General features: G+C 38.1%; 2 protein-coding genes across 7 annotated transcripts in view; one reads left to right on the top strand and one right to left on the bottom strand.

Moving 5' to 3' along the window:
* Window positions 1-1,250: 1,250 nt before the first annotated feature.
* Window positions 1,251-7,575, bottom strand: PDE12 (phosphodiesterase 12). The gene is made up of 3 exons (XM_045493292.1): window positions 6,151-7,575; window positions 4,386-4,464; window positions 1,251-3,890 (listed from the first exon to the last, which is right to left on the bottom strand). The coding sequence occupies exons 1-3, from the start codon at window positions 7,453-7,455 to the stop codon at window positions 3,448-3,450; spliced, it is 1,827 nt and encodes a 608-aa protein (XP_045349248.1). The 5' UTR covers window positions 7,456-7,575; the 3' UTR covers window positions 1,251-3,447.
* A 7,246-nt stretch (window positions 7,576-14,821) lies between these two features.
* The window catches only part of DNAH12 (dynein axonemal heavy chain 12), a 220,239-nt gene continuing 207,519 nt past the window's right edge, over window positions 14,822-27,541 (top strand). For 5 of the 6 annotated variants that reach the window (XM_045493288.1, XM_045493286.1, XM_045493289.1 and 2 more), the window contains exons 1-4: window positions 14,822-16,338; window positions 17,050-17,228; window positions 26,588-26,669; window positions 26,842-26,868. In XM_045493288.1, the coding sequence (XP_045349244.1) occupies window positions 17,059-17,228; window positions 26,588-26,669; window positions 26,842-26,868 (279 nt within the window). In that variant the 5' untranslated portion in view covers window positions 14,822-16,338; window positions 17,050-17,058. Of the gene's footprint in view, window positions 16,339-16,763; window positions 17,229-26,587; window positions 26,670-26,841; window positions 26,869-27,541 lie in introns of those variants that run through there. The other variant, XM_045493287.1, reaches the window with a different exon arrangement.

The following is a 27,541-nucleotide window of genomic DNA, read 5'->3' as shown; positions in this document are numbered from 1 at the left end:
GGAGCATTATTCACAATAGCCAAAAGATGGAAACAATCCAAACATCCATTGGGATAAACAAAATGTAGTATAACCATACAATAGAATATATATAATAGAAAACATGGAAGATCTTAAAAAACATTAAGCTAAATAAAGGAAAGTCAGACACAGAAGGTCATATATATATTATATGATTCAATTTATATGAAATATCCAAAACAGAGAAATTGAGGCACAAAGCAGATTAGTAGTCGCCAGTGTCTGGAAGGGAGGAGGAAATGGGGTGTGACTACTTAATGGGTCACTGTTTCCCTTTGGGGTGATGAAAATGTTTTGGAACTAGTTAGGGATAATGGCTGCACAACACTGTGAATGTACTAAATGCAGTGGAATCATAACTTTTAAAATGGTTCATCTTATGTGAATTTCACTTCACTTGAAAACATGCTTTGGTATTGTCATCTCAAAATATAGACTTATCCTCAAGTTAGTGCTAAAAAAAAAAAAAAAAAAAATCACCCAATACAGCTCTAGTACCTTCAATGCTAAAGCATACTTTCTCATTAAGTGGGACCACAGAATTTGATTACCCAAATGAGCTCTTAAAATTATTTCCTTACCCTAAATGAAATCTAGATATAAGTTCTAGATTGAGCAAAACATTGAAATGTTTTTGAATTATGATTAGAAAACTAGTGTTGGCTACAATTTTTTAGAGGAAAGATTTTCCCTATTGTGTTGTCTTGTGGATTTTATGATCAACTAGTAGTGCAAACCTTTAACATTCATTAATATGGATTTTGGTTTGCCCTCAAACCAGGTTTGTAGGGAACCTCTGCCTATATTTCACAGTTGGAGAATATGAGATCTAATGGTGTCAGCTTCCACCAGGAACATCTTCCTACGGTGGTGTTCTTTGAATCTTCTCCTTTGTACTGTTTCTCAGATAAACCTCCAGTCTAAAACTACCACATTCTGATATGAGGCCTTAGTTCTCAGAAAAGTCACCACACAGTGAAATACTTGGAAATTTGAAACAACTGATTTTGGTATTGAGAATTTTAAAGAACATCACATTTACAGCCAGAAATGATTTTTTTGCTAACATATTATAAACTACCAGTGCATGTGTCTGTAGTGGCAACTGTGTAAGAGTTCACTTAAGAGGACAGTGTTCTATAATTTTATTTATAATAATATAAAATTTTTGGAATATTAATTCCTATAGCAAGAACTTGTGACATCATAAAATGGGTTCACTATAGAGGTGCTAGACTTTCCATACTTTATTAAATGTACTAAAAAATCCAAATGTAATAGGAAAATTCAATCACAAACATGGCTTTAAGCACATAAACATTTCTGAATAACACTTTATTCTAACTCATGAATACAAGGTAATTTTGGTATCCTAATTATACAATTTTTTTAGCGTTCCCTACTTTGGACTCCAATCATACTAACATTATCTATATACTGGAGATTTGACCAGAGTATATGGCACTTCACAATAATAATCTACCTTCTCCTATTCTGAAATGCCTGTCTATAATCAGATCACACTGTTAAGTCAGTAAATATAAAATTAAAAGACTCAGGACGTGGAATCTTTGATAAGTGATTAGTTCCTTTGACTAGAGTTCAATCTAGTCAGCCAGGGTGTTTGTTAATACAGAATCCGAATGTTTTTCTCATGAGCATGAATAAGTATGTAACTTAATTTCTTCTTTCAAAATGTTTCTCAACTTTTTGCTTAGAAACTTTTTTTCAAGTTATTTTAAGGGTCCTGTCAACATGTTTGAAAGCAGACCAAAAACACATTTTAAAAAGGAAAAAAAAAAGATGTATTTTGCAAAAGAATCAGATTCTGGCTTTAACATATTCATGTAGTTGTAAACTGATGTTAAAATGCGCTCAAAAATATTATTTAGGAAGGCACAATTCGGTAGCATCAATTTTTATTTATAGCTTTTTCTAAACAAGATCCCAAGAAACTGCCACTTTAATTTTTCTTTTCCAGTATTTTAAGTACTTCAAGGTTCAATCTGAACGAAGTAAAATTCTTGTTCTCAAACTTACTAAGAGTTAACAATACATTGGACAGTGAGCAGAATATGGAAGTACAGCCTACTTTATCAAAAGAGGAAAGTTCTTATGGTTTTGGGTTTGGAGATTAAAGAATTTGAGACAAAAACTCCATGACTGTGGAAAATCAGAACTCTTCTTGAAGTGGGTGAGCTTTTCATATCTAAGCTAGAAACTAATTGCAGAAGTAGGAGATAACATTACAGTTACCCTGAACACCAAAAAGCAACAGCTAAAGCATTACAAATAAGGTATGGTGATAACTGAGTTAGAAGAGCCCAGTTACCACTCTAGGTTAGAAACTAATCAGTAAAACAATAATTCCTAATTTGAAAAAGTCTGGCTTCATATTTAAACTTTTTTTTTTACAGCATATAAATTATATACAGTGTTTTCCCATAACTCAAATTGTAATGCTCAAATCTATAAAAAGAATAGTTTATTTCAGAAACGCCCAAAAGATCCGCTACTCCTCCTTCTCCTATTTATAAAGACCAACAATTTCAAAAATACTTCCAGCATAGAAATGCTCAATGGTTCTCCCAAAATGTCAACCCCATATCAGTAGACAGTTTCTCATAAAGTAATGTATTATGCTGTATTCTCTAATATCATATGGCCAAATACCCTTGATGATTTATGAACGTTTTTCATGGGCAAGAATAATTAAAGAAAATGGGATCAAGTTGACTATGTTGCTATTCACTTTGAATACTAAATTGTGCTTGCATCCTAAAAGTTCAAATGAGCTGGCTAGAATAATATAAATGTGTTCATTTGTACCATACACTAGAAAGTAAAATCCTACAAATAAGAGAATTAAAATATCTTATGTTGATTGAAAAATGAAAGATGAGGAGCAATAACATTTGGTGGATGGCACATTTTAATCTTTCGTTAAAGCTCTGAAGTTGTATTAAATTGCTAACCAAATTGAGGTAGAGGTAGACCCTAATGTTCGTTCATGTCAGACTTAGGCCTCTCACCTTAACCCATATGCGTTTTTCCCCTAATTATACAAACATGATTCAATTTGAAATGTGTTATGATAGAAAAATTATAGGATCATTCAAATGTTTTTTTTTTTTTTTTTTTTACAAAATTCTTAATTCCTAGCTAAAAAAAAAGTACTTATAAAATGTACATAATTCAGTGTTCTTCCTGGTAGTCATAAATATATTTGTTTTTCCTTCAACCTTAGGAAAAAAAAAAAGTAGAGAAACTGCAATTATGAACAGTCATGTAATGAAGACACTGGAACACAGAATAAAAACATTTTGCCTCGGTGTCTGTGTAGTTTTCCTCTTTGAAGGTTACATATAAGCTCTGATTCATATTAAATTTCCTACGAAAGAGACTCAAATTCCATTAAACACAAATCTATTTCCATTTTATATCACACACAAGTGCTATGTGATCAGAGGGATGGGAAACACTAGGTAACGCCTGGTGAGTGGTGACTTCTTCATGACTAGGTAATGGAATCACCTGTTCAACCTCTAGGGCATTTGAGTCAATGAAAATGTAATCCAGACATCCATGAAAGCCACCAACATAATTTGTGTAAGCAGGTTCACCACAAGCACTTTTCAGTTTGAAGACATGGGTGAGGGACATGTTGCAACGTTCCTCTTCCCCATTGGAAGCCCAGTCTTCATGGTCCTCTGGAATGCTGCCATTGACAGCAAAATGATACATTCCTGTTGATGGGGTACTATTAAAGTCTCCACAAAATATAACTGGTATGCCAGGATACAGATCACACGAGACATGTCTAATGTGAGCCAAGGCTACCGCCATTTGAATGAGACGAATGTACCCACCTATGAATATAAAAAACATTAATGTAAGTATTTTTTAAAGTTGCCTTTAAAAGAAAAAAAAAAGCCCCAAAACTACATACAGTATCTGGGTGACATTCAAGACATATATTTGAAGGGGAATTGGATGAAGGCGGTCCAAATGTAAAAAAGAAACATTCAGTTATAAGATACATAAGTACTGTAGATGTAATGCACAACATGATGACCACAGTTAACATTACTATTCGGTATATTTAAAAGTTGCTAAGAGAGTATATCCTAAAAGTTCTCATCACAAGAAAAAAAAATGTATTTTTTTCAGATATATATGAGGTGATGAATGTAATCATTTTGCAATATGTCTCATTATGCTGTACACTTTAAACTGCATGATGCTGTTATGACAATTACATCTCAATAAAACTGAAAGAAACAAAAAAGATGTATGTGTGTAAAACAGCCTTACTGAGTTTAAGTTACCATGTTATGTCACTTGTGAAAACCAATAAAACCTACCTTTTGGATGCCAGTACAGATGGGTATTAGCAACACATATCCTTTTAGAAGAGTCCTTTGTAGACTGAAGAACAGAAACCTAAAATAAACCAAGTGCCAAGAGTTCAGTTGCTATCTGACAATTTCCTGAATGTTTTTTTTAAATCTAAGACTATATATGATGAACGGACATTTCATAACCTTCCCTGACTAATGAAGTATGATCGCAATTAAATTAAACTTTTGCTACAAGTTTTAGAATACACATGAATAGGATTCATTCAGCCTAACATGTCTTAGTAACAGTTCAACATATACAGGGAATAAGAAAAGACATATTTTGGATAACACTAAGGTTAGAGACAGTGTTTTTAAGTGGATAAGGGCAGGCTCTGGAGTCAGGTCCACCTAGATGGAATCCCCACTCTTAAACATTCACAGCAGTGTGACCTGAAGAGAGATACTTTTTTCCTAAGCCAGCTTGGTCACTGGTTTAAAAAAAGGCAATATCTTGGGGCGCCTGGGTGGCGCAGTCGGTTAAGCGTCCGACTTCAGCCAGGTCACGATCTCGCGGTCCGTGAGTTCGAGCCCCGCGTCGGGCTCTGGGCTGATGGCTCAGAGCCTGGAGCCTGTTTCCGATTCTGTGTCTCCCTCTCTCTCTGCCCCTCCCCCGTTCATGCTCTGTCTCTCTCTGTCCCAAAAATAAATAAACATTGAAAAAAAAAAAATTAAAAAAAAAAAAAAAAAAAAAAAAAAAAAGGCAATATCCACCTCAAGGGGGACTGTTGTATGGATCCAACTAAATGAGCTTACAGAAGTTCAGGAAACACACTGGATGCTCAAAAAAAAAAAAAAAAAAAAAAAAAAGTAGCTACTCTAAAATCTTACTATGAACAAAACCAGTTAGCTAAAAACGCTGGACAAATATACAAATAACATTGTTTTTTTAAAAACTAAGGCAGCTTAATACTCTGCTCAGTGATGATGGAATATAATTCACTGGGTAAGAATCCTGGCTTCACTTTGTGTGAACTTGGAATAAGTAAACTTGACCACTTCCCTATTTATAATAACATCTGTAAAATGGAAATGGCAGGATTACTGTGAGCCAAAATTAAAATATTAATATTTATGGAATACTTAATTAAACATACCAGACACCTAAATTTTAAAAGCTTTGTGGTGTTTTTTTTTTACTTCAATTTTTTGTTTCAAGGTTTAAAAAAAAATTTTTTTTAATCTTTATTTATTTTTAAAAGAGAGACAGAGTGTGAGCAGGGGAGGAGCAGAGAGAGAGGGAGACACAGAATCCGAAGCAGGCTCCAGGCCCTGAGCTGTCAGCACAGAGCCTGATGTGGGGCTCGAACTCATGAACTGTGAGATCATGACCTGAGCCCATGAACTGTGAGATCATGACCTGAGCCGAAGTCTGACGCTCAACCGACTGAGCCACCCAGGCGCCCTTGTTTCAAGTTTTAAAATGTGTCAGAACAATGCTTGGCAAGAAGTGAGAAAATATTAGCTATTACTATGTTCTTGTATTGAGCGTATTGAGCTCTCCCATTAAGAGTGTAAGCACTATGAAAGTCCGCTAATCTGTTCAAGGCAACCTGCAGCTTGTTGTGGCACAGTAAAGGTGCTCAATAAATATCTGCTCAATGAATGAATGAAAGCTAACCTTTGTGCTGAAGATAAAAGAGCGAACACCTTTCAGTAAAACCTGAAAAAACCTGCCACGCCCCTAAAAATCGATGTGTATGTAAAGAGAATGGTGGAGCTACTTTACCTGGAGGACAGAAGATCTCTGGAGCACTCTCTCCTGCGCAGACGGGTACAAAACTAGTTTCTCCAGCAGTTCTTTGTGGAGTTGGTCGGACTCCAGGGCTTCGTGGAAAGAAATGTCATGCTGGCTAAGGAGAGTGAATTTGGTCTTTCGGTAGAAAGTAGCCAGGCCTTCGTGCTGCTTGATTCTAAACACGCCCTCCAGCCCAAAGGCCTCGAGGGCCGGCACCAAGCTGTCGGTAAACACGTTGCGATCTACCTCTTGCAAACAGATGAGGTCAGCGTTGTAGCCCGTGAGCTCCTTCTGGATGAGGTTCTGGCGGTAGTCGAGCTCGAGGGCATAAGGGGCACAGTACGGGTAGAGGACACTCCTCGAAAACTCAGTCTGGGCGTACGTGTCGGCCAGGAGGTTGTAAGACACCGTGCGAATGAGAGAATCGTCCGTCACCTTCTTGGTGTAGAGATGCCGCTGGTCAAAGGTGCAAGTACCGGGCCCAGCCTCCACCGGACACACACTTTCCAACTCCCGGCTTGGCCCGAAGCGCTGCCCATTGCCTGGGGTGCAATGAAGCTTGAGTCGCAGCCCGATGTCTGCATTGGACGGCGTGTAGACGCGTTCGTTCACACCCGTCTCTGTCCAACTAGGAAAGGGTGAAGAGGGAGACAATGACGAGGGGCTCCCGCCCTCAGGCTCCGCCGCTCCGGGTTTGGCTTCCTTGTACCATCGGAAGAGCGAGTTGGCGGGATCCCCAAATTCGAGGCTGAGCTTGGGGCACACCGGGAAGCCGGCCATGATGTAGCGTGGCAACTGCAGCTCGGTGAAGGCGGGCGGGTTGCGCTCCACCTTGTACTTGACATCGCCGATCTGCAGCACCGCGCCGTCCTGCCAGGCGTCCACGTTGAGCACGTCTTCAGCCACTGCCTCCTCCCGGTAGTACAGCTTCACCACGGGCTCGCAGGCCGCAGCCGGCTCCGGCACAGGCCCCGCACAGGCCCCGCCACTTGCATTTGGCCGGTTCTTCCTGCTCTTCTTGGCGGCGGCCGCCTTAGCGTGGCCTTTGAGGGCGTTGGTAGCAATCCGGCTGAGGGCCCGACCCAGCGGCTCGCTTTGGTCGCGCTGCATGTTCTTGTGGCTGCCGTCTGCCAGAGCGAACGACAGGCTTAGCTTCGGTTCCGAAGGCACACAGCGCACCACAGCGCGCTCCATCGCTCCCGCCGCCGTCTCAGTCGCCGCCTCGGCCCGAGTGTGCCGCCCCACCGCCGTGCGGACCCCACGAAGCGCGGCGCGGGAGCCTGGGAGCCTCCACATGAACCTGGTGGCTCAGCGGCCGCCAAGCGTCAGACGAAGACTGGAGAGCTACAGCCGCCGGCTCCGTGATCCATTCAGTCCCACAACTTCCGGCTGGGGATGGGGAGGGAGCTCGGAGTGCTTCCGCTCCGCACTTTCGCCACGCCGCTCAACTGATCCCTTTTTCCATAGCCACACCTGTCTTTGATCCTTTCCAACTTAATCTTTATCTTCAAATAAAGCATAAAGAGGGGGGAATAAAGCAACTGTAAAGGTGCCAGAGGGAAATATTAGACTCCCATGGTTTTAGCGAAAGTACAGTTATGGGGCTGAAGGAAAAGTGCGGAAGTCGCTGGGGCGTTGTCGTCGTGGTGTTTTTGGATTCTAGCCCGCGTTCTTGTCTGCGAGCGCTGCGGGGCTGACCTGCGCGAGAGCGTGGGGAGCTCGACTGGGATTGCCAGCTGCCTCCGACCTTGGAAAGCGTTGCCCAGTTTCTTTCCATAGCATTCTCCATGCTGCTCGCCATCTCCGAGTTGTGGATGGGTTCGCCTCAGGCCGGCCGGCGCAGAAGGACACAGCCGTTTTTGTGGTAGTTAATAACGACGAGCGTTATACAAGAATTAGCACTTAGGGTTTGACGACTACGTTAAACAACATTTTTTTTGTAGTTGCGAGGTCCGGAGTGACTAAGTTACCTGCTGAAGGTCACACACACATTTCATGAGATGGAGAATAGACAGTGTAGCTTCGCTGAAAGCCAAATAAAGTGTTTCAAGAGGGACTGTGTTGAATATAATTAATATTCTGTGATTAGATGAAAAAACACCTTGAAGATTCAAAAAACAAATTGGCAAGTCACTTCTGTCCACAAATGCTCTATTTGTATCCACTTTTCCTTCTCCTACAACTAGAATGCTTACTTACTGGGTATCTAATAATAAGCCATACCTTTCCCCCTGGCTTACCACGAAGAAAATAGACCTTTTCAACTGTGTTCTATAAGCAGGATGAAGTTTGCAATCATTTGAAATTTCTGTTCCTGTCCTCCCCTCTCCCCACCCACCAAATATTTGATAAGGTGACTGGCTACTGATAGTATATATGCAATGCCAGGCTACAGTATAGGGATAAAAGTCTTTACTTTGTGTTAGCTGGGACTAACCTAAGGAATAAAGAAAATAAGCCTCAGTAGTCCAGTTTATAGAACCCCATTTACAAATATGAATTTTTAAATGGCATTTTTCTTATCTATAGCATTTGCCCTCATGCAACTTTGCAGAGTCCAGTCAATCTTAAATCAGCCTATTTAAAGAAAGATAGAAGCCCTACTAGAAAATGTGAGTTTCCTTCAAGCAAACTGATATAATTTAATGCTTAGCAGTTGTTTTCTTTTTTTAATGTTTATTTACTTTATTTTTTTTTTAATTTTTTTTAACGTTTATTTATTTTTGAGACAGAGAGAGACAGAGCATGAATGGGGGAGGGTCAGAGAGAGGGAGACACAGAATCCGAAATAGGCTCCAGGCTCTGAGCTGTCAGCACAGAGCCCGACGCGGGGCTCGAACCCATGGACCGCGAGATCATGACCCGAGCCGAAGTCGGCCGCCCAACTGACTGAGCCACCCAGGCGCCCCGAATGTTTATTTACTTTATTTTGAGGGAGCGGGAGGGTAGAGAGAGGTACAGAGAGAATCCCAAGCAGTCTCCAGTCTCAGTGAGGAGCTGGACTTGCTCCAACTCACCAACCCTAAGATCATGACCTGAGGTGAGACCAAGAGTTGGACACTTACCTGACTGAGCCACCCAGGCACCCCTTAAACCTGGTTTTGAGACAGATGACTTTAAGTGTCATACTACTCTTAGTTTTAAATACATGTATTTTTAATTTTTTTGAAAGGGTAAAACATACCCATGGTGAAAAAAAAGTAATCTTTCCACTGCTGACTCCTATGAATACACAAACACTTACGAATATGTATGTACCTTCCAACTACTTTTTTACACAAATTGGAATATAATGGACCCATGGTTCAGTACCTTCCTCTTTTTGAAAGACGACTTCAAATGCCTCCATTTTGACCTCAAACTTTCTAATTGATTACATTCTTCTTTCCAGCTTCTAACTCAGGCAAAAGACCCTGCAGGCAGTGCATCTTGTGATGGGTACCAAAACTACCCCCTTGAGCAATAAAGATTGCCCCGAGGCAGCAAGACCTGCCCTGTGACAATGAACCACCTGGTCTTTACTACCTGCCTGCAGGTACCCACTGACCTTTGCCCACATTTTCCTTATACACACTTTCAATTATTTTCAGCACTTTGGAGACTGGCTTTGAGGCCACTGTCTTCCCGTTGTTGGCCTCAGTGAAATAGATACTTGTTTCCCTGCCACTCATCTCTCTGCCTTTGGAGTTTGTCTGGGGCGAGTGACCAAACCTGGTCTGTTTGGGACTCCCAGAGCCTGGTGCTCTTGCACTCCGGTGCTCCAGCTACACTGTCACTGTCTTTTGTCAGTTCTTTCGAGAGAAAGTGTCTCAAAGTATCACAGCCTCCTATAGAAAATTTGATTTGAGGCAGCTCTTCCTGCCCATGGGTCCTGTCCCTGTGCTTTAATAAAATCACATTTTTTGCACCAAAAAAAAAAAAAAAATAATAATAATAATAATAAAAGAAAAATAAAACTTGTTTTGAACTCAACAGATTTGAAAATAATACATAATAAATGGTGTATTTGAAGCTCTCTTTTTATGAGGCTAAATTATAGCATAATTATACACATAAATTATATACATTATCAGGGTGCCTGGGTAGCTCAGTCAGGTAAGCCTCCAACTCTTGCTTTAAGCTCAGGTCATGATCTCACAGTTTGTGGGTTCGAGCCTTGCATCAGGCTCCACGCTGACAGTGTGGAACCTGCTTGGGATTCTCTCTCTGTCCTTCTCTTTCTGCCCAACCCCCGCCTCTCAAAATAAATAAACTTAAAAAAACTTTTCAATTATATACATTATAATTATATAATTAAAAATTGAGATCAGAAGGCTGAACCAATACCCTGACACCAAAAGGAGAAGCAGCTAATAAAAATCATTGTATTCATCCATTTTCAGTCTATACCAAGGAATACAGGCTAACTTTCACTAATGAAAAATGGTTGATGGACTTTTCTTGTTACTTATACATATATATGCAAAGATTACCATGTGAAGACTAGTTTCTTGTCATTATTTGGTTAATAACATTGGTAGCTAACAATATAATTTATAATATACTTTTATCTTTTTTTACTTAAGGTCAACATGATACTGTAGTTTTGAGTGATAGTACTTAGAAATTTTGAGTAGTACCTGGTGCTATTACTTCAGGGTAATCTGCTACTTCCTTATGTATTCAAAATCTGATAACTTTCATTTGTTTTTTGTTTAAGGGACCAATCTGTATTTGTTCCTTTATTTTTTAAAAGTATTTTTAAATGTTTATTTTTGAGAGTGAGAGAGAGAGCAAGAGAGGGGCGGAGGGGGTGGGGACAGAGGATCTGAAGCAGGGCTCCATGCTGACAGCAGAGAACCCTACATGGGGCTTGAATTCAGGAACCACGAGATCATGAGCTGGGCCAAAATCGGCTGTGTAACCAACTGAGCCACCCAGGTGCCCCTCTATTTGTTTCTTTAACTTAAAAAAATTGTTTTTCCAGTTTTATTGAGCTATTAATGACCTATAACATTGCATTAGTCCAAGGTATACAACATGATGATTTGATGATACATGTGTATAATTACCACAAAAGTTTAGTTAACATCCGTCACCTCACAGTTATACTTTTTTCTCTTGTGATGAGAACTTTTAAGATCTACTCTCTTAGCAACTTTCAAATATACGGTAGAATATTGTTAACTATTGTCACCATGGTTCACATTATATCCCCATAACTTGTTTATCTTATAACTGGAAGTTTTTACCTTTTTCACCATCTCACCTGTTTCCTTCATCTCCCTTCTCTCCACCCTCCCCTTGCCTCTGGCAACCACCAATCTGTTCAGTTTTTTTTTTTTTTTTAAGACTCTACATATAAGTGAGATCATACAGTATTTGTCTTTTAATGCCCTCAATGTCTATCCATGTTGTTACAGATGGCAGGATTTCCTTTTTTTTTTTTTTTTTTTTTTTTTTTTATATTTTCAATGTTGGGGCGCCTGGGTGGCTCAGTCAGTTAAGCCTCAGATTTCGGCTCAGGTCATGATCTCACGGTTTGTGAGTTCGAGCCCATGTCAGTCTCTGTGTGGACAGCTCAGAGCCTGGAATCTGCTTCAGATTCTGTGTCTCCCTCTCTCTGCCCCTCGCCTGCTCACTCTCTGTCTCTCTCTGTCTCTCAATAATAAATAAACGTTAAAAAATTTTAAAAAATTTTTTCAATGTTTATTTTTGAGAGAGGGACAGAGAGAGAGGGAGAGAGAGAATGAGCTGGGAAGGGGCAGAGAGAGAGGGAGACATAGAATCCAAAGTAGGCTCGGCTGTCAGCACTGAGCCCAATATGGGGCTTGAACTCACGAACTGTGAGATCATGACCTGAGCTGACGTATTGATGCTCAACCGACTGAGCCACCCAGGCGACCCCAGGATTTCTGTTTTTTATTGCTGAATAGTGTTCTAATATCTATATATCTGTCTTTCTATATTACATTTTCTTTATCCATTTATTCTTTGATGGACACTTACACTTAGGTTGTTTCCATGTCTTGGCTATTGTAAGTAATGTTGCAGTGAACAGGAGGGTGCAGATAGTGATTCTGTTTCCTTTAGGTACACACCCAGAAGTGGAATTGCTGGATCATAAGGTAGTTGTATTTCTAGTTTTTTGAAGAATCTGAATACTGTATTCTGTAGTGGTTGTATCATTTTACGTTCCCACCAACAGTGCTAAGTATTTCTTTTATTTTAAAAGTTACTGTGATATATAATGGTTATATTATTATATATACTTTTACTATATAGCATAGTATATGTAATATATGATATAGTTATATAATTTAATATAAGGTATATGCAATTTAGCTCCATAAAGAACTTACGCATATGGACTCATTTCTGTGCTATCCCATTGTTAATTTTGAAAGGAATAATGCATAGTATAAAGCATAGTAAGTTAGTCTCAGAAGTTCTCTTAGCATGTTCAACATTTAATAAGTGGAAGAAACGTTTTGTATAGTATTAGAGAATCACACTTTGGTGTCATGTCCATAAGCGCTTTTAAATAATCAAGGCCTTGTGAAATAAAATCTGCTCTCATAAATAATATTTCTAACCCTTAGACTAAGAAATAGAGTTTTTAAGGAGGAATTTTAAGCTGCAAATTATATATATATATATATATATATATATATATATATATATATATATATATATATATAACTTTTTTTTTTCAAAGCAAAAGTTTTATTAAAATCCCAGCTGGCTGTTTTGCAGAAATTGACAAACCGATCCTAATATTTATGTGGAAATGCAAAGGACGTAGAAGAGTTAAAATCACTACTTTCTATAAAGGAACAAAATTGAAGGACTGACACTACCCAATTTTAAAACTATAACCATTCTTAATAAAGCTGCAGTAATCAAGACAGTGTGGCATTGGTATAAAAATAGACATGTAGATCAATGGAACAGAATTGAGTGTCTAGAAATAAACCCTTACATTATGGTCAATTTCTTTCTTTCTTTCTTTCTTTCTTTCTTTCTTTCTTTCTTTCTTTCTCTTTTTTGTTGTCAATTCTTTTTCAACAAACATGCCAAGGCAATTCAGTGGGGAAAAGACAACTTTTTAAAAAAAATGATACTGGAACAATTATATATCTACATGCAAAAAAAAAAAAAATTGGATCCACACCTCTCACCAAATATAGAAATTTACTGTAAATAGATCATAGATCTAAATATAAAACCTAAACCTAGAGGAAAATATAGGAGAAAATCTTCATGACCTTGTCTTTCATACGTCATAACCTCAAATGCATGACCCATAAAGAAAAAAAAGTATCTTGAGTTTGATTTTATAAAAGATTAAAGACTTGTTCTTCAAAAGACATCATTAAGAAGATGAAAAGGTAAGCTATAGACCAAGAGAATGTGTTTGCAAATTATCTGATAAAGGACTTGTATTTAGAATATAAAGAACTCGGGGCGCCTGGTTGGCACAGTCGGTTAAGTGTCCGACTTCAGCCAGGTCACGATCTCGCGGTCCGGGAGTTCGAGCCCCGCGTCAGGCTCTGGGCTGATGGCTCAGAGCCTGGAGCCTGTTTCCGATTCTGTGTCTCCCTCTCTCTCTGACCCTCCCCCGTTCATGCTCTGTCTCTCTCTGTCCCAAAAATAAATAAACGTTGAAAAAAAAAATTAGAATATAAAGAACTCTTACAACTAACTGATAAAAAAGTTAAATAATCCAATTTAAAATGGATGAAAGGTATGAATAGACATTTCATCAAAAAAAGATATGTTAGTGGATAATAAGCATAATGAAAAGATGTTCAACATCATTAGTATTTAGGGAAATGCAAATTAAAAACACAAGATACCACAATGTGCTCCCTAGAATGGCTGTAATAAAAAAAAATACATGATGCCAAGTGTTGGCAATGATATGGAGAAATTGGACCCCTTATATATTGCTGGTAGGAATATAAAATATTTTAGCCACTTTGGAAAACAGTTTGACAGTTTCTTAAAAGGTTAAACATAGCCTTACCATTCAACACAGTAATTCCACTCTAGGTTTCTGCTGATGAGAAGTGAAAATGTATGTTCATCCACACACCCGTACGTGAATGTCATGGTTATTCATAATAGCTCCAAACTGGAATCAATCCAAATATCCATCAACTGGTGAATGGATAAACCAAATATGACATATATATATATATATATATATATATATATATATATATATATATATATATAATGGAGGACTCTTTAGCAATGAAAATGAACTTTTGTTACATACTACACTTGGATGAATCTCAAACATATTATCATTAAGTGGAAGAAGCCAGACACAAAAGACTATATAATTTTTTATTCTACTTATATGAAAATTTCAGAAATTGTAAATCTGTAGAGGCCAAAAGCAAATCAGTGGTTGCCTGGGTTGGATGTGGGAGTGGGGATTGACTGCATATGAGCCCAAGGGAACTTTGTGCAATGATGGAAATGTTTTTGCTCTGATTCTTGGTAATGGTTGTACAACTCTCTACATTTGCTAAAAAAATCATTGTTGGGGGCATCAGGCTAGCTCAGTCAGTAGAGCATGCGACTCTTGATCTAAAGGTTGTAAGTTCAAGCCCCACATTGGGTGTAGAGATTACTTAAAACATAAAATATTTTTTAAAAATTAAATGTTTACAACTAGGAAATAGCATTGAATTATATACTTTAAAATGGTAAGTTTTACAGTGTATAAATTATACCTCCATAAAGCTGCTTAAAAAAAGATACGCATTGTATTAGGGTTTAATGAGGGAAGTGGAACCAGATGTTATATATCCCTTATATACATCCATATGTATGTATATGTGTATATATGGATTTATTACAAGGAATTAGCTTATGCAGTTGTGGGGACTGGTTAAGCAAGTCCAACATCTATAGGGCAGGCTGTCAGGAAGGAAACATCCAGACAGGAGAGAGCAATTATAAACCTAACTGCTTGTTAGAGTCTGACTCAGTGCATGCCTAAACCTTCTCTTTGAAAGGATTTCCACTGATTAAGTCAGACCCACACAGATACTCTCTCTAGTTTAACATCAATTTATTAGGGATTTGAATTGTACTTGCAAAATCTCTTTATTGCAGCACTAGAATAGTGTTTGATTGAATAACTGGGAGAAGATGTGGGTATAATACAAAAGACTGCTATCTTCTCTTAAGTCCACAGCTTTAGTTTAGCTTAAGCAAATGTAAAAAAAAAAAAAATCACATATTTATATAAGTATTTTGTTTTCTACAGGAAGACAGTTTCCTATTACAAGCTACAAGGATATTTAACCTGTTCATTCACTCACCTGCATGTTTTCAGAGGACCTGCTGTGTGCCAGACATACAAGTTAGGCTATACTCTAAAAACGATTCTCTACATTACTAGCACATAAAAGATGCTCAAATATTTGTTGAATGAATATGCCATCAATATACCACCAGGACTTACTCACCCCCCAATTTTATTTATGCACATGATGTTTGTGTAGGCTCTTATCATTTAGATGGAGTATCCATTGTGCAGCCTCAAATAGCAAAGTTTCACCTTTCTATCTCCAAGCATACACGCAAAATTGGCACACTGCAACCTTTTTTATGAAGGATTTCCTGAAAGAAAAGTGCTGTATAAACAAATATCAAATATAGAAACAAACTAACCCATATTGCTGATTATTTACAGTGAAGTCACTGCTAGAAGACTTGATCCTCCTGTGAGAGTGAGTGTGTACATAATCCTATTTTCCAACACATCCAAATTTCCAGTCTTGCAGGTTTCCACAACTTGAAGATCCTGATTCCCTGGACCCGTTCCAAGGGAAGGCAGTTAGGTAAAAAAATCTCATTCACTCACCCTCCATTCGTGATTAATTAGTAACGAACTGAGTAATGAATTATTGTGACAGGTGATCCTAGTCTGTTGCAGCTGAGCATGTGCCCTCTCCAGGCAACCTCTACCCAGTCTCTCCAACCGCAACCGCGACAGTTTCCATGGCGACAACTTTGTTTGTACGCTACAGGCGACGGCCCAGCTCTTCCCGAGCGGTGGGATTCCCAGAGGTTTCACACTTTGTTTTTCCTCTTCCTTTCACCAGAGAAGAAACTAAGTAACTGAACCGTTTGCCTCTCGTCTGCGCAGCTGGGAAGTGGTGAAAAGCAATCAGATAGGTACTTCTTGTCCTCAGCTTTTCTCTTCCCTCTTCTCCCAGAGCCGAAGGTCTCTAACTGGGTGCGGACAGAAATACTCTCTTTTTCAAGGCAGGAATCTGCACATTCTGTGGGCGTTGACGGCAAAAACAGCTGGTATCACAGTTAATTGTTCAACATTTACATGACATTTTAGATTTCTTGTGCGTTAAGTATGCCTGTTGTTGCTTGGCCACCGTATCACTTCCTTGGAAGGAGCAAGACTAAGATAGAATATTGATGTTTAAAAATCTTAATGATGTCAAGCATCAGCTTCTTTGGGAGAGGGATTATACCTGAACAACTGGATTTTTTGGTAGTGGTGTTGGTGGTGGTGGTGGTTTGCATTTTAGAGAACAATTTGAACCCAGGATTTTAGAACTGAAGGGGTATTTAGAGAGTGTCTAATCCAGTTCCTCAATTTCATTCTGGGGGAAACTGAAACCCTAACTGGGAAGTGACTGGATTCATTTCTTCGGAGCAAGTGGGATGTGGAGCTGTAACAGGAATCCCTCCCGGTTACCTCAACTGTCATTCTTTAAACTAACACCAAACTTGGGAGGAAGATCTCAAAAGGTCTGGAATTTTTGGAATTGATATCTAAGATATGCTATGAGTATATCGAGGCTAACATTTACAATAACTGCTTTATAGGCCTTTTCTCCTCAGAGTATAAAGTATTTTAATCTTTAGGAGACCAAAATGTCGGATGGAAACAAAGCTGTCATTGCAGCAGAAAAGGAAGCTCTGAACTTGAAGTTGCCTCCTATTGTGCGCCCCCCTGAAAACATAGGTGTTGACACACCAGCACAAAGTAAACTGCTGAATTACAGAAGATATAAGGAGCAGCAGAAGACAATTAATCAGTTAGTGTAAGTAGCATATTGGTAAATAATTCTTTGGAATTCAAGTGAAATAATTAGTGTTCATATTCTCATAAAAAAAACTTTAACTATGTAGGTTGTTAAGGGGCAAATGTTCAGTTAGGGAAACAATTTAAAAAGTAATCACAAAGTTAATGTTATATATCACTATATGTATATATCTTATATGTCACTATATATAGCGACTATATCTATGTATCTAATATATATGTTATACATATATATGTCACTGTATTATAGTTAATATAGTGATTGTGCTAATCACTGCTTATTCTAAGCATTGTTTTTTTATCACTTCACCTGTATTTCTCACAACTACCCTATAAAATAGGTACTATTCTTATCATCTCTAGTTTATAAACGTAGGTCTACTCAATGTTTTAGTTCACTTAGAGAATAAAGAACAAGGTGCCTTAGGAGTTACATATTGTTCTTACTCCAAAACCTTTCATCGTCTTCCATTGTTATGTTGAACTACTTGCAGTTGCAGGAGTATATTTTTCACAGTTTAGTGAAAAAATAAATTTCATAATTGCTCCCTGCAATTTCCTTCACTGGAAAATATTTGTCTGCCTGAATATTTATACTGGTTCTTCAAGGCTTACTTTATGGATCATCTCCTCTGGAAAGCTGTTTCCTAATCCCCTTTGTACAGCTTTAATTTTTATTATGTATTTCTTTTACATCAATTTATTTAGTAGATATTAACTACCAACTGTTACACAGACATTGTGCTTGTTACTAGGGAGACCATAGAGAATACAACAGAAGGGGGTCTTTAAGATGCTTATATTTTAGTGGGAGGAGACATAGTAAATATTTAAAAACCAACAAACAAACAAACAAAAAGAGTATGTTAACCTTTTAAGTGATGTTGAGCACTGTGAAGATATGAGATTGTGAGATAGAGAGGGAAGGTGTTCTAGGAACGTCACAGGAAAGTTCTGTGGAGATGATATTTAAGTAGAAATCTAAAGAATAGGAAGTTTTTTGTTTTTTGGTTAAAAAAATTTTTTTTAACATTTATTTATTATTGAGAGACAGAGAGACTCAGAGTGTGAGCAGGGGAGGGGCAGAGAGAGAGGGAGACACAGAATCTGAAGCAGGCTCCAGGCTCTGAGCTGTCAGCACAGAGCCTGACATGGGGCTCGAACTCACAAATCATGCAAGATCATGACCTGAGCCGAACTCAGCCGCTTAACTGACTGAGTCACCCAGGCGCTCTTAAGAATAGGAAGTTTTTCATTTAAATGAACATGAGAACAGCACTCTAGCAAAGGAGATAGCAAGCATTGAAAGTCCTGGTATATGAATGCTTTCGCATGTCCTGGGAACTGACAAAGGCCAGGGTCACTAGAGTATCAGGGGCCTGGGGAAGAGTGATACCAGATAAAGGTGGAGAGAAAGGTGGGGGCAGATTGTGAAAGGTTTTGTAAGCCATAATAATGAATTCAGATTCCACTTTAAGTACAATGGAAGCCATTGAAATGTTTTAAACTGGGACATGATATGAAATTCACTCTGGCTATTAAGAATAGACTGAAGTGGGGAAAGGGAGAAAGCGAGAGTAGTAGGAAACAAGGAGACCAGGTGGGATGCTTTTGTAGTAGCAGAGATGAGAGCTTACAGTGGTTTGATAAGGCTGGAAACAGGGCAGGAGGAGAGAACTAAATTTGCAGGGGATATGTTTGGATCCAGAATCAGCAGAACTTGCTATTGGATTGACTTTGGTAACAAGGTGGATGTTAGTGTTTATATCTGTAAAGAATCAGAGGTCCAGGAGATTGGGGAGGTAGTTTTTGAAGTTGAGGAGCTTATGTGACATCTAAGGGGAAATATGTTAAGTAGGCAGATGGATATACAAGAGTAAAGATCTAGGCTAAAGATACAAATTTGGGAACCAACAGAATGTAGATAATTGTTAAAGCTATGGGGAATAGTTCAAATCACCTAGAGAGAGCAAACAGAGAGGAGAAGAAGGCCCAGAACTAAGCTTCTAGGATGGAGCTAGAATGTATTATGCTAAGAGAAATAAGCCAATCAGAGAAAGACATACCATATGATTTCACTCATATGTGGAATTTAAGAAACAAAACAGATGAACATATATGAGAAGGGAGAAAAAAAGGAGGAGTGAGGGAGACAAATCTCAAGAGACTCTTAACAACAGAGAACAAACTGAGGGTTGATGGAGGGAGGTGGGTGGGGGGATGGGTTAGATGGGTGATGGGCACTAAGGAGGGCACTTGTTGGGATGAGCACTGGGTGTTGTATGTAAGTAATGGATCACTAAATTCTATGCCTGAAACTAATATTGCACTGTATGTTAACTAACTAAAAATTAAATAAAAATTAAAAAGAAGGAATTATATTTAAATCTTCAGTGCAGAAGGGTCAATCAGCAAATAGATTGAGGGAGTATGACTTTCTCAACTACACAATGTATTGTTGTTTCTTAGTCGCTCCTCTCTTCTACTTTCACATGTCTAAGGGCAGAGATCTCTCTTGGAAGTAAATTAAAAAGAAATAAATTTGGGGCACCTGGGTGGCTCAGTCGGTTAAGCGTCCGACTTCAGCTCAGGTCATGATCTCACAGTCTGTGAGTTCGAGCCCCGCATCAGGCTCTGTGCTGACAGCTCAGAGCCTGGACCCTGTTTCGGATTCTGTGTCTCCCTCTCTCTCTGACCCTCCCCCGTTCATGCTCTGTCTCTCTTTGTCTCAAAAATAAATAAATGTTAAAAAAAAATTTTTTAAAAATTAAAAAAATAAAAAGAAATAAATTTAAAAAACCATTATTGCACTATATGCTAATTAACTTGGATGTAAATTATAAATAAATAAATACAAATTTCAAAAAAGGGCAGAGATCTCAACAAAAAAGCACAGTGTCTGGCATGTTATTGTTGGTGAACTGAATGAGTGAATAAATGAATTTTTAAAAAATACATATAAAAATATGTACTTTTATTTGAGAGAGAGAGAGCATGAGTGGGGGAGAGGGGCAGAAGGAAAGAGAGAGAGAGAGAGAAAATCTTAAGTGGGCTCCACACTCAGTGCAGAGCCTGATGCACAGGGCTGGATCCTACCACCCTGGGATCATGACCTGAGCTGAAATCAAGAGTCAGACACTCAACTGCTCCACCAACTGAGCCTCCCAGGCACCCTGAATAAATGAATTTTTAAAAGAGGAACGTAACTCTATGCTTTGTATAGACATATAAGTAGTACCTCTCTCATTTGGGTGCTTAAGAAAAAAAAATAGTGTCTCAAAATTGCCTTAAGCATAGTGCTTTATTAATACTGAGATTAGAATTGCCATTGTTTATTTAGGGAAAATTCATTTGCAATTAAAGTTTTTTATACCAGAAACACTTTTTTTTTCCTGGAAAACTGTGGATTTTGTTTCTTCATCTCTTTCTACCTCTACCTATTAGGATATAGAGATAAGATTTCCCTGGGTCGAAGATGGGGTGAAGTCTGTTGATAGAGTTCCAGGGCTGAGACAGGATGTAAGTTATCTTGGGCAGAACTGGGCCCGTCCTGTGGCCAGTGTCTGGAAACACAGCTGAGACAAAATCATTTTATAGCTTTCCAGAGTCCCAGGAATGAGTTACTTCTTCCTTGGCCACTATCTCCATCTTGATTTAGACCAGCCTTTCTCTCCTTCACTGCACTGTACTCCTTCACTGCATCTCTCACACAGTCTTTTGAAATTATCCAATTTTTGTTTATTTATTTGTTTGTGATTGTCAACATACAAAGCAAAAACAGGCAGGGAATGAAAAGGCTCACTTGTATATTCTTCTCAACTCTTTGTATGTATAGCCAGTAGGAGAAAACACACCCCAGGAAACTGTTGCTATCTTAAAGGATGGCTTTTCTTATATAATGAGCTCAAGGAGGTCAGGCATATATTTGCTGGGATAATTAGAGTGCAAGTCAGCGAGTGCCAGCTAGCATACCAAAGTATAAGGCAAATTCCTTGAAAGTATGGATCGCTGAGAGCTAGGCTATTCAGGGAAATAATGATGGATGAAAGGAAGTCTGGCTGGCACTTTGATGATTAATAAAGAAAAGAGGAATGAAGTTATCCCAGCCACATTTTCTATTTCATGTGAAAACGCCTTTGGAATTTTAGTTTAGTCAGATTCAGTAAGATTCAACATGGAAATGAAGCTACTCAAAAAAACCAATTCAGGGGTTCCTGGCTGGGTAAGTCGGTAGAGCATGGGACTCTTGATCTTGCAGTCAAGAGTTCAAGTTCCACATTGGGCATAGAGCCTACCTTAAAAAAAAAAAAAAAAGAAAAAAAACAAATTCAGTCTTATGCTGCTTTAATAAATGTAGAATTCTAGAATGGTAGAAAATTTTCACTGTGCACTGATCAAACAACATCTGTAGTTCTGGGGTCACGCTTTAAGAGGGATGTTGATAAACCATAACAGACATAGAAGAGAGGAATTTTGAAACTATCCCATCTTTATAGGAGGCTAATTTGCTTAATGGAGTATAGACTGGCATCACACAGGCTTGGGTTCATACCCTGTCTCTGCAGCTTATTAGCCATGCATGAATTTGGCAAGTTAAATAACTACTTATCATCATCTTCCTATCTGTAAGATGGAGATAAGAATAGTGCTTTTCTCTTAGAATTTAATGAGAGTTAAAGGAGATCCATGTACTTACAGATCTTAAGCTAATGCCTAGAACATAATAAGCTCACAGTAAGTGGTAACTTTTATTGGTAGTAATAGTTGAAAGAACTGGACGAGTACCATCAAGTTTTGAAGGGCAACAGAAAAAAGATATGACTCTTTGTGTATAGCTCTGGAGAATAAAAGTTACAAGGATACAACTCAATTTAAAAATAAACTAGCTGACAATAAATTGGGCTACCTCAGAAAGTGATGAAAGCCATCTCCCTCACTCATCTCAGGGTACAACTTGATGTTTTTGAGAGTATTCATGTATCAAATAAGGTACTGAATTAGATATACAAGGTTTTTTCCAAATCCACTATTCTGATCATTCCACAGATATTTATTGACTTTGATGGACGTTATCTAAGTGTTGTGCATAGAGCAATGAATAAAACAGACATGGTCCTTGTCTCTCTGGAGCTTACCAATCTATGTTTATGGCTCTGGTGGCCATCTTTTCCTTGAAATTCATTCTGGTTCTCCACCTGCCTCTCTGACCACAGCTTTGCCTCCTTCAATTGTGATTTTTTTCTCGTTCCTGTCATGCTTGGCATCCTCCAGTCTTCTTAGGTCTCTTTTCTTTTCCTTGTATTCTCTACTTTGGCCATCTTCTCCAGTGTATTAACCTTTACAAACTAGTAGATTTATCTTCCTAAAAATGTTTCCATGCTCAAAAACTCTCAGCAACACCCATTGTCTATTGAATAAAAAAACCTGCTATTTGAGGCCCTTATTTGGATATTCCAGTCCATTTCTCCAAACATATCTTCATCTGATCCCATAACCTCTGAGCATATTAGACAACTTCCCACTACTCCCTGTTTTTTCCTTTGATCATTCCCTTGCCTTCCTGTGTCTCAGGAGAGTCTTGTGTTTCAGATCCATCTACCCAGGAAAACTACATCTCTACCTGAAATCCTTTCTTTTATTTAAAGCTCATTGTAAATGCCAACTTGTTCATGTAGCCTTTACAGATACCTCCAGGTAGAAGTGAACTTGTCCCCTCCTCTGAACCATCAGAGTCCCATGCCTTTCATGTGGTACCTGTTTTTATCTCCTCACCATTTCAGTTTATAAATTCCTTGAGATTTGTTGTTGTTATATATATTTTTAAAAGATGTCTTTATTTTGAGAGAGAGAGAGAGAGAGAGAGCACAAGGGCACTTGAGCAGGAGAGGGGCAGAGAGAGAGGGAGAGAGAAAATCCCAAGCAGGCTCCGTGCTGTCAGCATAGAGCCAGTCATGGGGTTTGAATTCAATTTACGAACTGGGAAATCATGACCTGAGCCGAAACCATGAGTCAGATGCTCAACCAGCATCTGACCACTAGCTCACCAGTCAGGTGCTCCTATTGGTGTTATACTTTAATAAAACCTAGTAGAGTGTCTTGCATAATATAAGCATTGAATAAATATTTGGTGACAGATGGATTAGATGATGATATAACTTTATTTAAAGAGGAAATTATATTTTATAGATGATAAATTCCAACATTCAAATTGTTTATTGAGTACTTACTGTGTGCCAAATACTATTCTGGACATTTAGAGACAAGGCAATGAGTAAAACAATCTACAGCATGTAATATGTCAAATAGTGGTAAGTTCTATGAAGCAAGGTGAGGATGAAAGGATTGGATAGTGAAGGAAGTGCTACCTAATATAAGGGGTAAGATAAGCCTTCTCTGACAGAGTGGCATTTGAATAGGCACAATACACATGACGGCCCACTAGACATGAGGATTAACTTAAAATTTGTCCATAAGTTTTTATTGAAAAAAAATTTCATTTTTACTTTTAGTCTCATTCTTTTACAGTATACATGAATAATTTGAAAACTAAGGATTTGTTTCTTATAGAAATTGAGAGGCACCTGGGTGACTCAGTAGATTCAGCAACTGACTCTTGATTTTAGCTCAGGTTATGATGCCAAGGTTGTGGGATTGAGTCTCTCCCTGGGTGTGGAGCCTGCTTGAGATTTTCTCTCTCCCTCTCCCTCTTCCCCTCCCCCATGCTCTCTCTCTCAAAAAACAGAGAGAGAGAGAGAGAGGGAGAGAGAGAAAAATTCAGTAAGATAAAGAACTCTTGAATATCTCTTCTTTTTTTAAAAATATAATTTATTGTCAAGTTAGCTAACATACAGTGTATACAGTGTGCTCTTGGTTTCGGAGGTAGATTTCCGTGACTCATCGCTTACATATAACACCCAGTGCTCATCCCAACAAGTGCCCTCCTCAATGCCCATCAACCATTTTCCCCTCTCCCCCACCCCCCATTGAATATCTCTTCTTTAAGTATAATTGAAAAGATGTTCAAATTGTAATGCTTATTATTATTATTATCATTATTATTATTATTGAAGTAAACTCTACCTCCCCCCTTGCAGTTCAAATAATGGCCCCAAGGTCATGAGTGACATGCTCTACCGACTGAGCCAGCCAGACACTCTTAAACTGTAATGTTTTAATATATTCTAATGTTATCTTCAAGAGAGTCAGATATTTTTTTAATAGCTAATGATTTTATTATTATTATTTTTTTTAGTAATAGCACCAACAGATGCCATGAATTTATTGAAGGGTTCTATATAAGCAATTGCATTTATTTTTTTAATATAATTTATTGTCAAGTTGGCTAACATGCAGTATGTACAGTGTGCTCTTGGTTTTTGGGGTAGATTCCCGTGTTACATACAACACCCAGTGCTCATCCCAACAAGTACCCTCCTCGATGCCCATCACCCATTGTCTCCTCTCTCCTACACCCCCATCAACCCTCAGTTTGTTCTCTGTATTTAAGAGTTTCTTAGGGTTTGTTTCCCTCTCTCTCTGTTTGTAACTATTTTTTCCCTTCCCTTCCCCCCATGGTCTTCTATTAAGTTTCTCAAGATCCACATATGAATGAAAACATATGATATCTGTCTTCCTCTGACTGACTTATTTCATTTAGAATAATACCTTCCAGTTCCATCCACATTGATGCAAAAGGCATGATTTCATTCTTTCTCGTTGCCAAGTAGTATTCCATTGTATATATATATATATATAAACCACATCTTCTTTATCCATTCTTCAGTTGATGGACATTTAGGCTCTTTCCATAGTTTGGCTATTGTTGAAAGCGCTGCTGTAAACATTGGGGTACATGTGCCCCTATGAATCAGCACTCCTGTATCCTCTGGATAAATTCCTAGTAGTGTTATTATTGCTGGGTCGTAGGGTAGTTCTATTTTTAATTTTTTGAGGAACCTCCACACTGTTTTCCGGATCAGCTACACCAGTTTGCATTCCCACCAACGGTGCAAGAGGGTTCCCATTTCTCCACATCCTCGCCAGCATCTGTTGTTTCCTGAGTTGTTAATTTTAGCTACTCTGACTGGTGTGAGGTGGTATCTCAGTGCGGTTTTGATTTGTATTTCCCTGATGATGAGTGATGTTGAGCATCTTTTCATATGTCTGTTGGACATCTGGATGTCTTCTTTGGAAAAGTGTCTATTCATGTCTTTTGCCCATTTCTTTACTGGATTATTTGTTTTTCAGGTGTTGAGTTTGGTAAGTTCTGTATAGATTTTGGATACTAAGCCTTTATCCGATATGTCATTTGTAAATATCTTTTCCCATTGCATCAGTTGCCTTTTAGTTTTGTTGATTGTTTCCTTTGCATTGCAGAAGTTTTTATCTTGATGAGGTCCCAATAGTTCGTTTTTGCTTTTAATTCCCTTGTCTTTGTAGATGTGTTGAGCAAGAAGTTGCTGTGGCTGAGATCAAAGAGGTTGTTGTCTGCTTTCTCCTCTAGGGTTATGATGATTTCCTGTCTCACATTTAGGTATTTCATCCATTTTGAGTTTATTTTTGTGTATGGTGTAAGAAAGTGGTCTAGTTTCATCCTTCTGCATGTTGCTGTCCAGTTCTCCCAACACCATTTGCTAAAGAAACAGTCTTTTTTCCATTGGATATTCTTTCCTGCTTTGTCAAAGATTAGTTGGCCATACTTTTGTGGGTACACTTCTGGGTTCTCTATTCTATTCCATTGGTCTATGTGTCTGTTTTTGTGCCAATACCATACTGTCTTGATGATTACAGCTTTGTAGTAGAGGCCAAAGTCTGGGATTGTGATGCCTCCCACTATGGTTTTCTTTTTCAATATTACTTTGGCTATTTGGGGTCTTTCATGGTTCCATACAAAGTTTAGGATTGTTTGTTCTAGCTTTGAGGACAACGTCAGTGCAATTTTGATTGGGATTGCACTGAATGTGTAGATAGCTTTGGGTAGTGTTGACATTTTAACAGTATTTATTCTTCCAATCCATGAGCATGGAATGTTTTTCCATTTCTTGGTGTCTTCTTCAATTTCCTTCATAAGTTTTCTATAGTTTTCAGCATACAGATCTTTTCTATCTTTGGTTAGGTTTATTCCTGCATATTTTATGGTTCTTGGTGCAATTGTAAATGGGATTAATTTCTTGATTTCTCTTTCTGTTGCTTCATTATTGGTGTATAGAAATGCAACCAATTTCTGTACATTGATTTTGTACACTGCACCTTTGCTTAATTCATGTATCAGTTCTAGCAGCCTTTTGGGGAAGTCTTTTGGGTTTTCCATGTAGGGTATCATGTTGGAGTCAGACATTTTTTAACTATAAATTTCAGAATTGATGGAGCCAAAAGAAGTTTAGACAGAACACTGGATAAAAGAACACTGCCAACACCAGAGCCAGATTATCCTCTAACTGTAAGTTTATGTTTTCTCTTTAAAAAGTTTGTCCTTATACAATTTTAATTCTTATTTACTTTAAGTCAATCTCAACATAACTAGTATTTTTAAGAGAATAATATGTACATTTAAATCACTTAGAATTTTTTCTCCTTGATTTAATTATGTCTTATTTGTTTGCTTTTGACAGATGACCAGTGAAATTAAAAAGAAAGGAGTGAGTTCAATTTTTTGTATTTCTCTTTTTGAAAATGTTCAAAGAAATTATTACAAAGTAGCTCCTTCTAAGACCACCTGCTAATAAGACCCATTCTAGAAGAGAAAAAATATTTAGAAACTGAGATTTTAATTTTCTGTAAAGGAACAAACATGTCATGGATGACAAATATGGGATTTAAGAATTATGTTTTTGTTGCCATTTGTTATTTGAGAATTAGTTGTAAATGTTTTAGTTCCTATTTCAAAAAGTGGGAAAAAATTGAAAAATTGCAGTTATAAAGGAAATGCATTTCCCTTTTCATTGTTCTGATATTGATATAATGATGATTACTTATTGAGAATCCAGAGGGTGCTAGACACATGGTAGGTGCTGGGTTTTAAAAAATGGTACTGATTGCATGGGTGACAACATGGGCCTGTGGTATAATTGGTGGAAGATGATAACATGTAAAATGTATTTAACAGCAAAGGATATGGAAACTTATGCAGCTGTCTACACAAAAGAGAAATTCATGCAGCATGTTCCCAGATGGGAGTACAGGCTTTCCAAGTCTCTTCAAGTTCCTGTTGGGGATGAAGGGCTCAGGATACCTTCCTGTACTGAGGATCTTTGGGAGAACCTAATTTTATCTACTCTAAGTTTTTTCTTTTCTTTTCTTTTCTTTTCTTTT

This window comes from Leopardus geoffroyi, chromosome A2 (genome assembly GCF_018350155.1).
Source record: "Leopardus geoffroyi isolate Oge1 chromosome A2, O.geoffroyi_Oge1_pat1.0, whole genome shotgun sequence".
Taxonomy (NCBI): domain Eukaryota; kingdom Metazoa; phylum Chordata; class Mammalia; order Carnivora; family Felidae; genus Leopardus; species Leopardus geoffroyi.
Note: the sequence above shows the minus strand (reverse complement) of the source record. Positions and strands in the feature narration are given on the sequence as shown.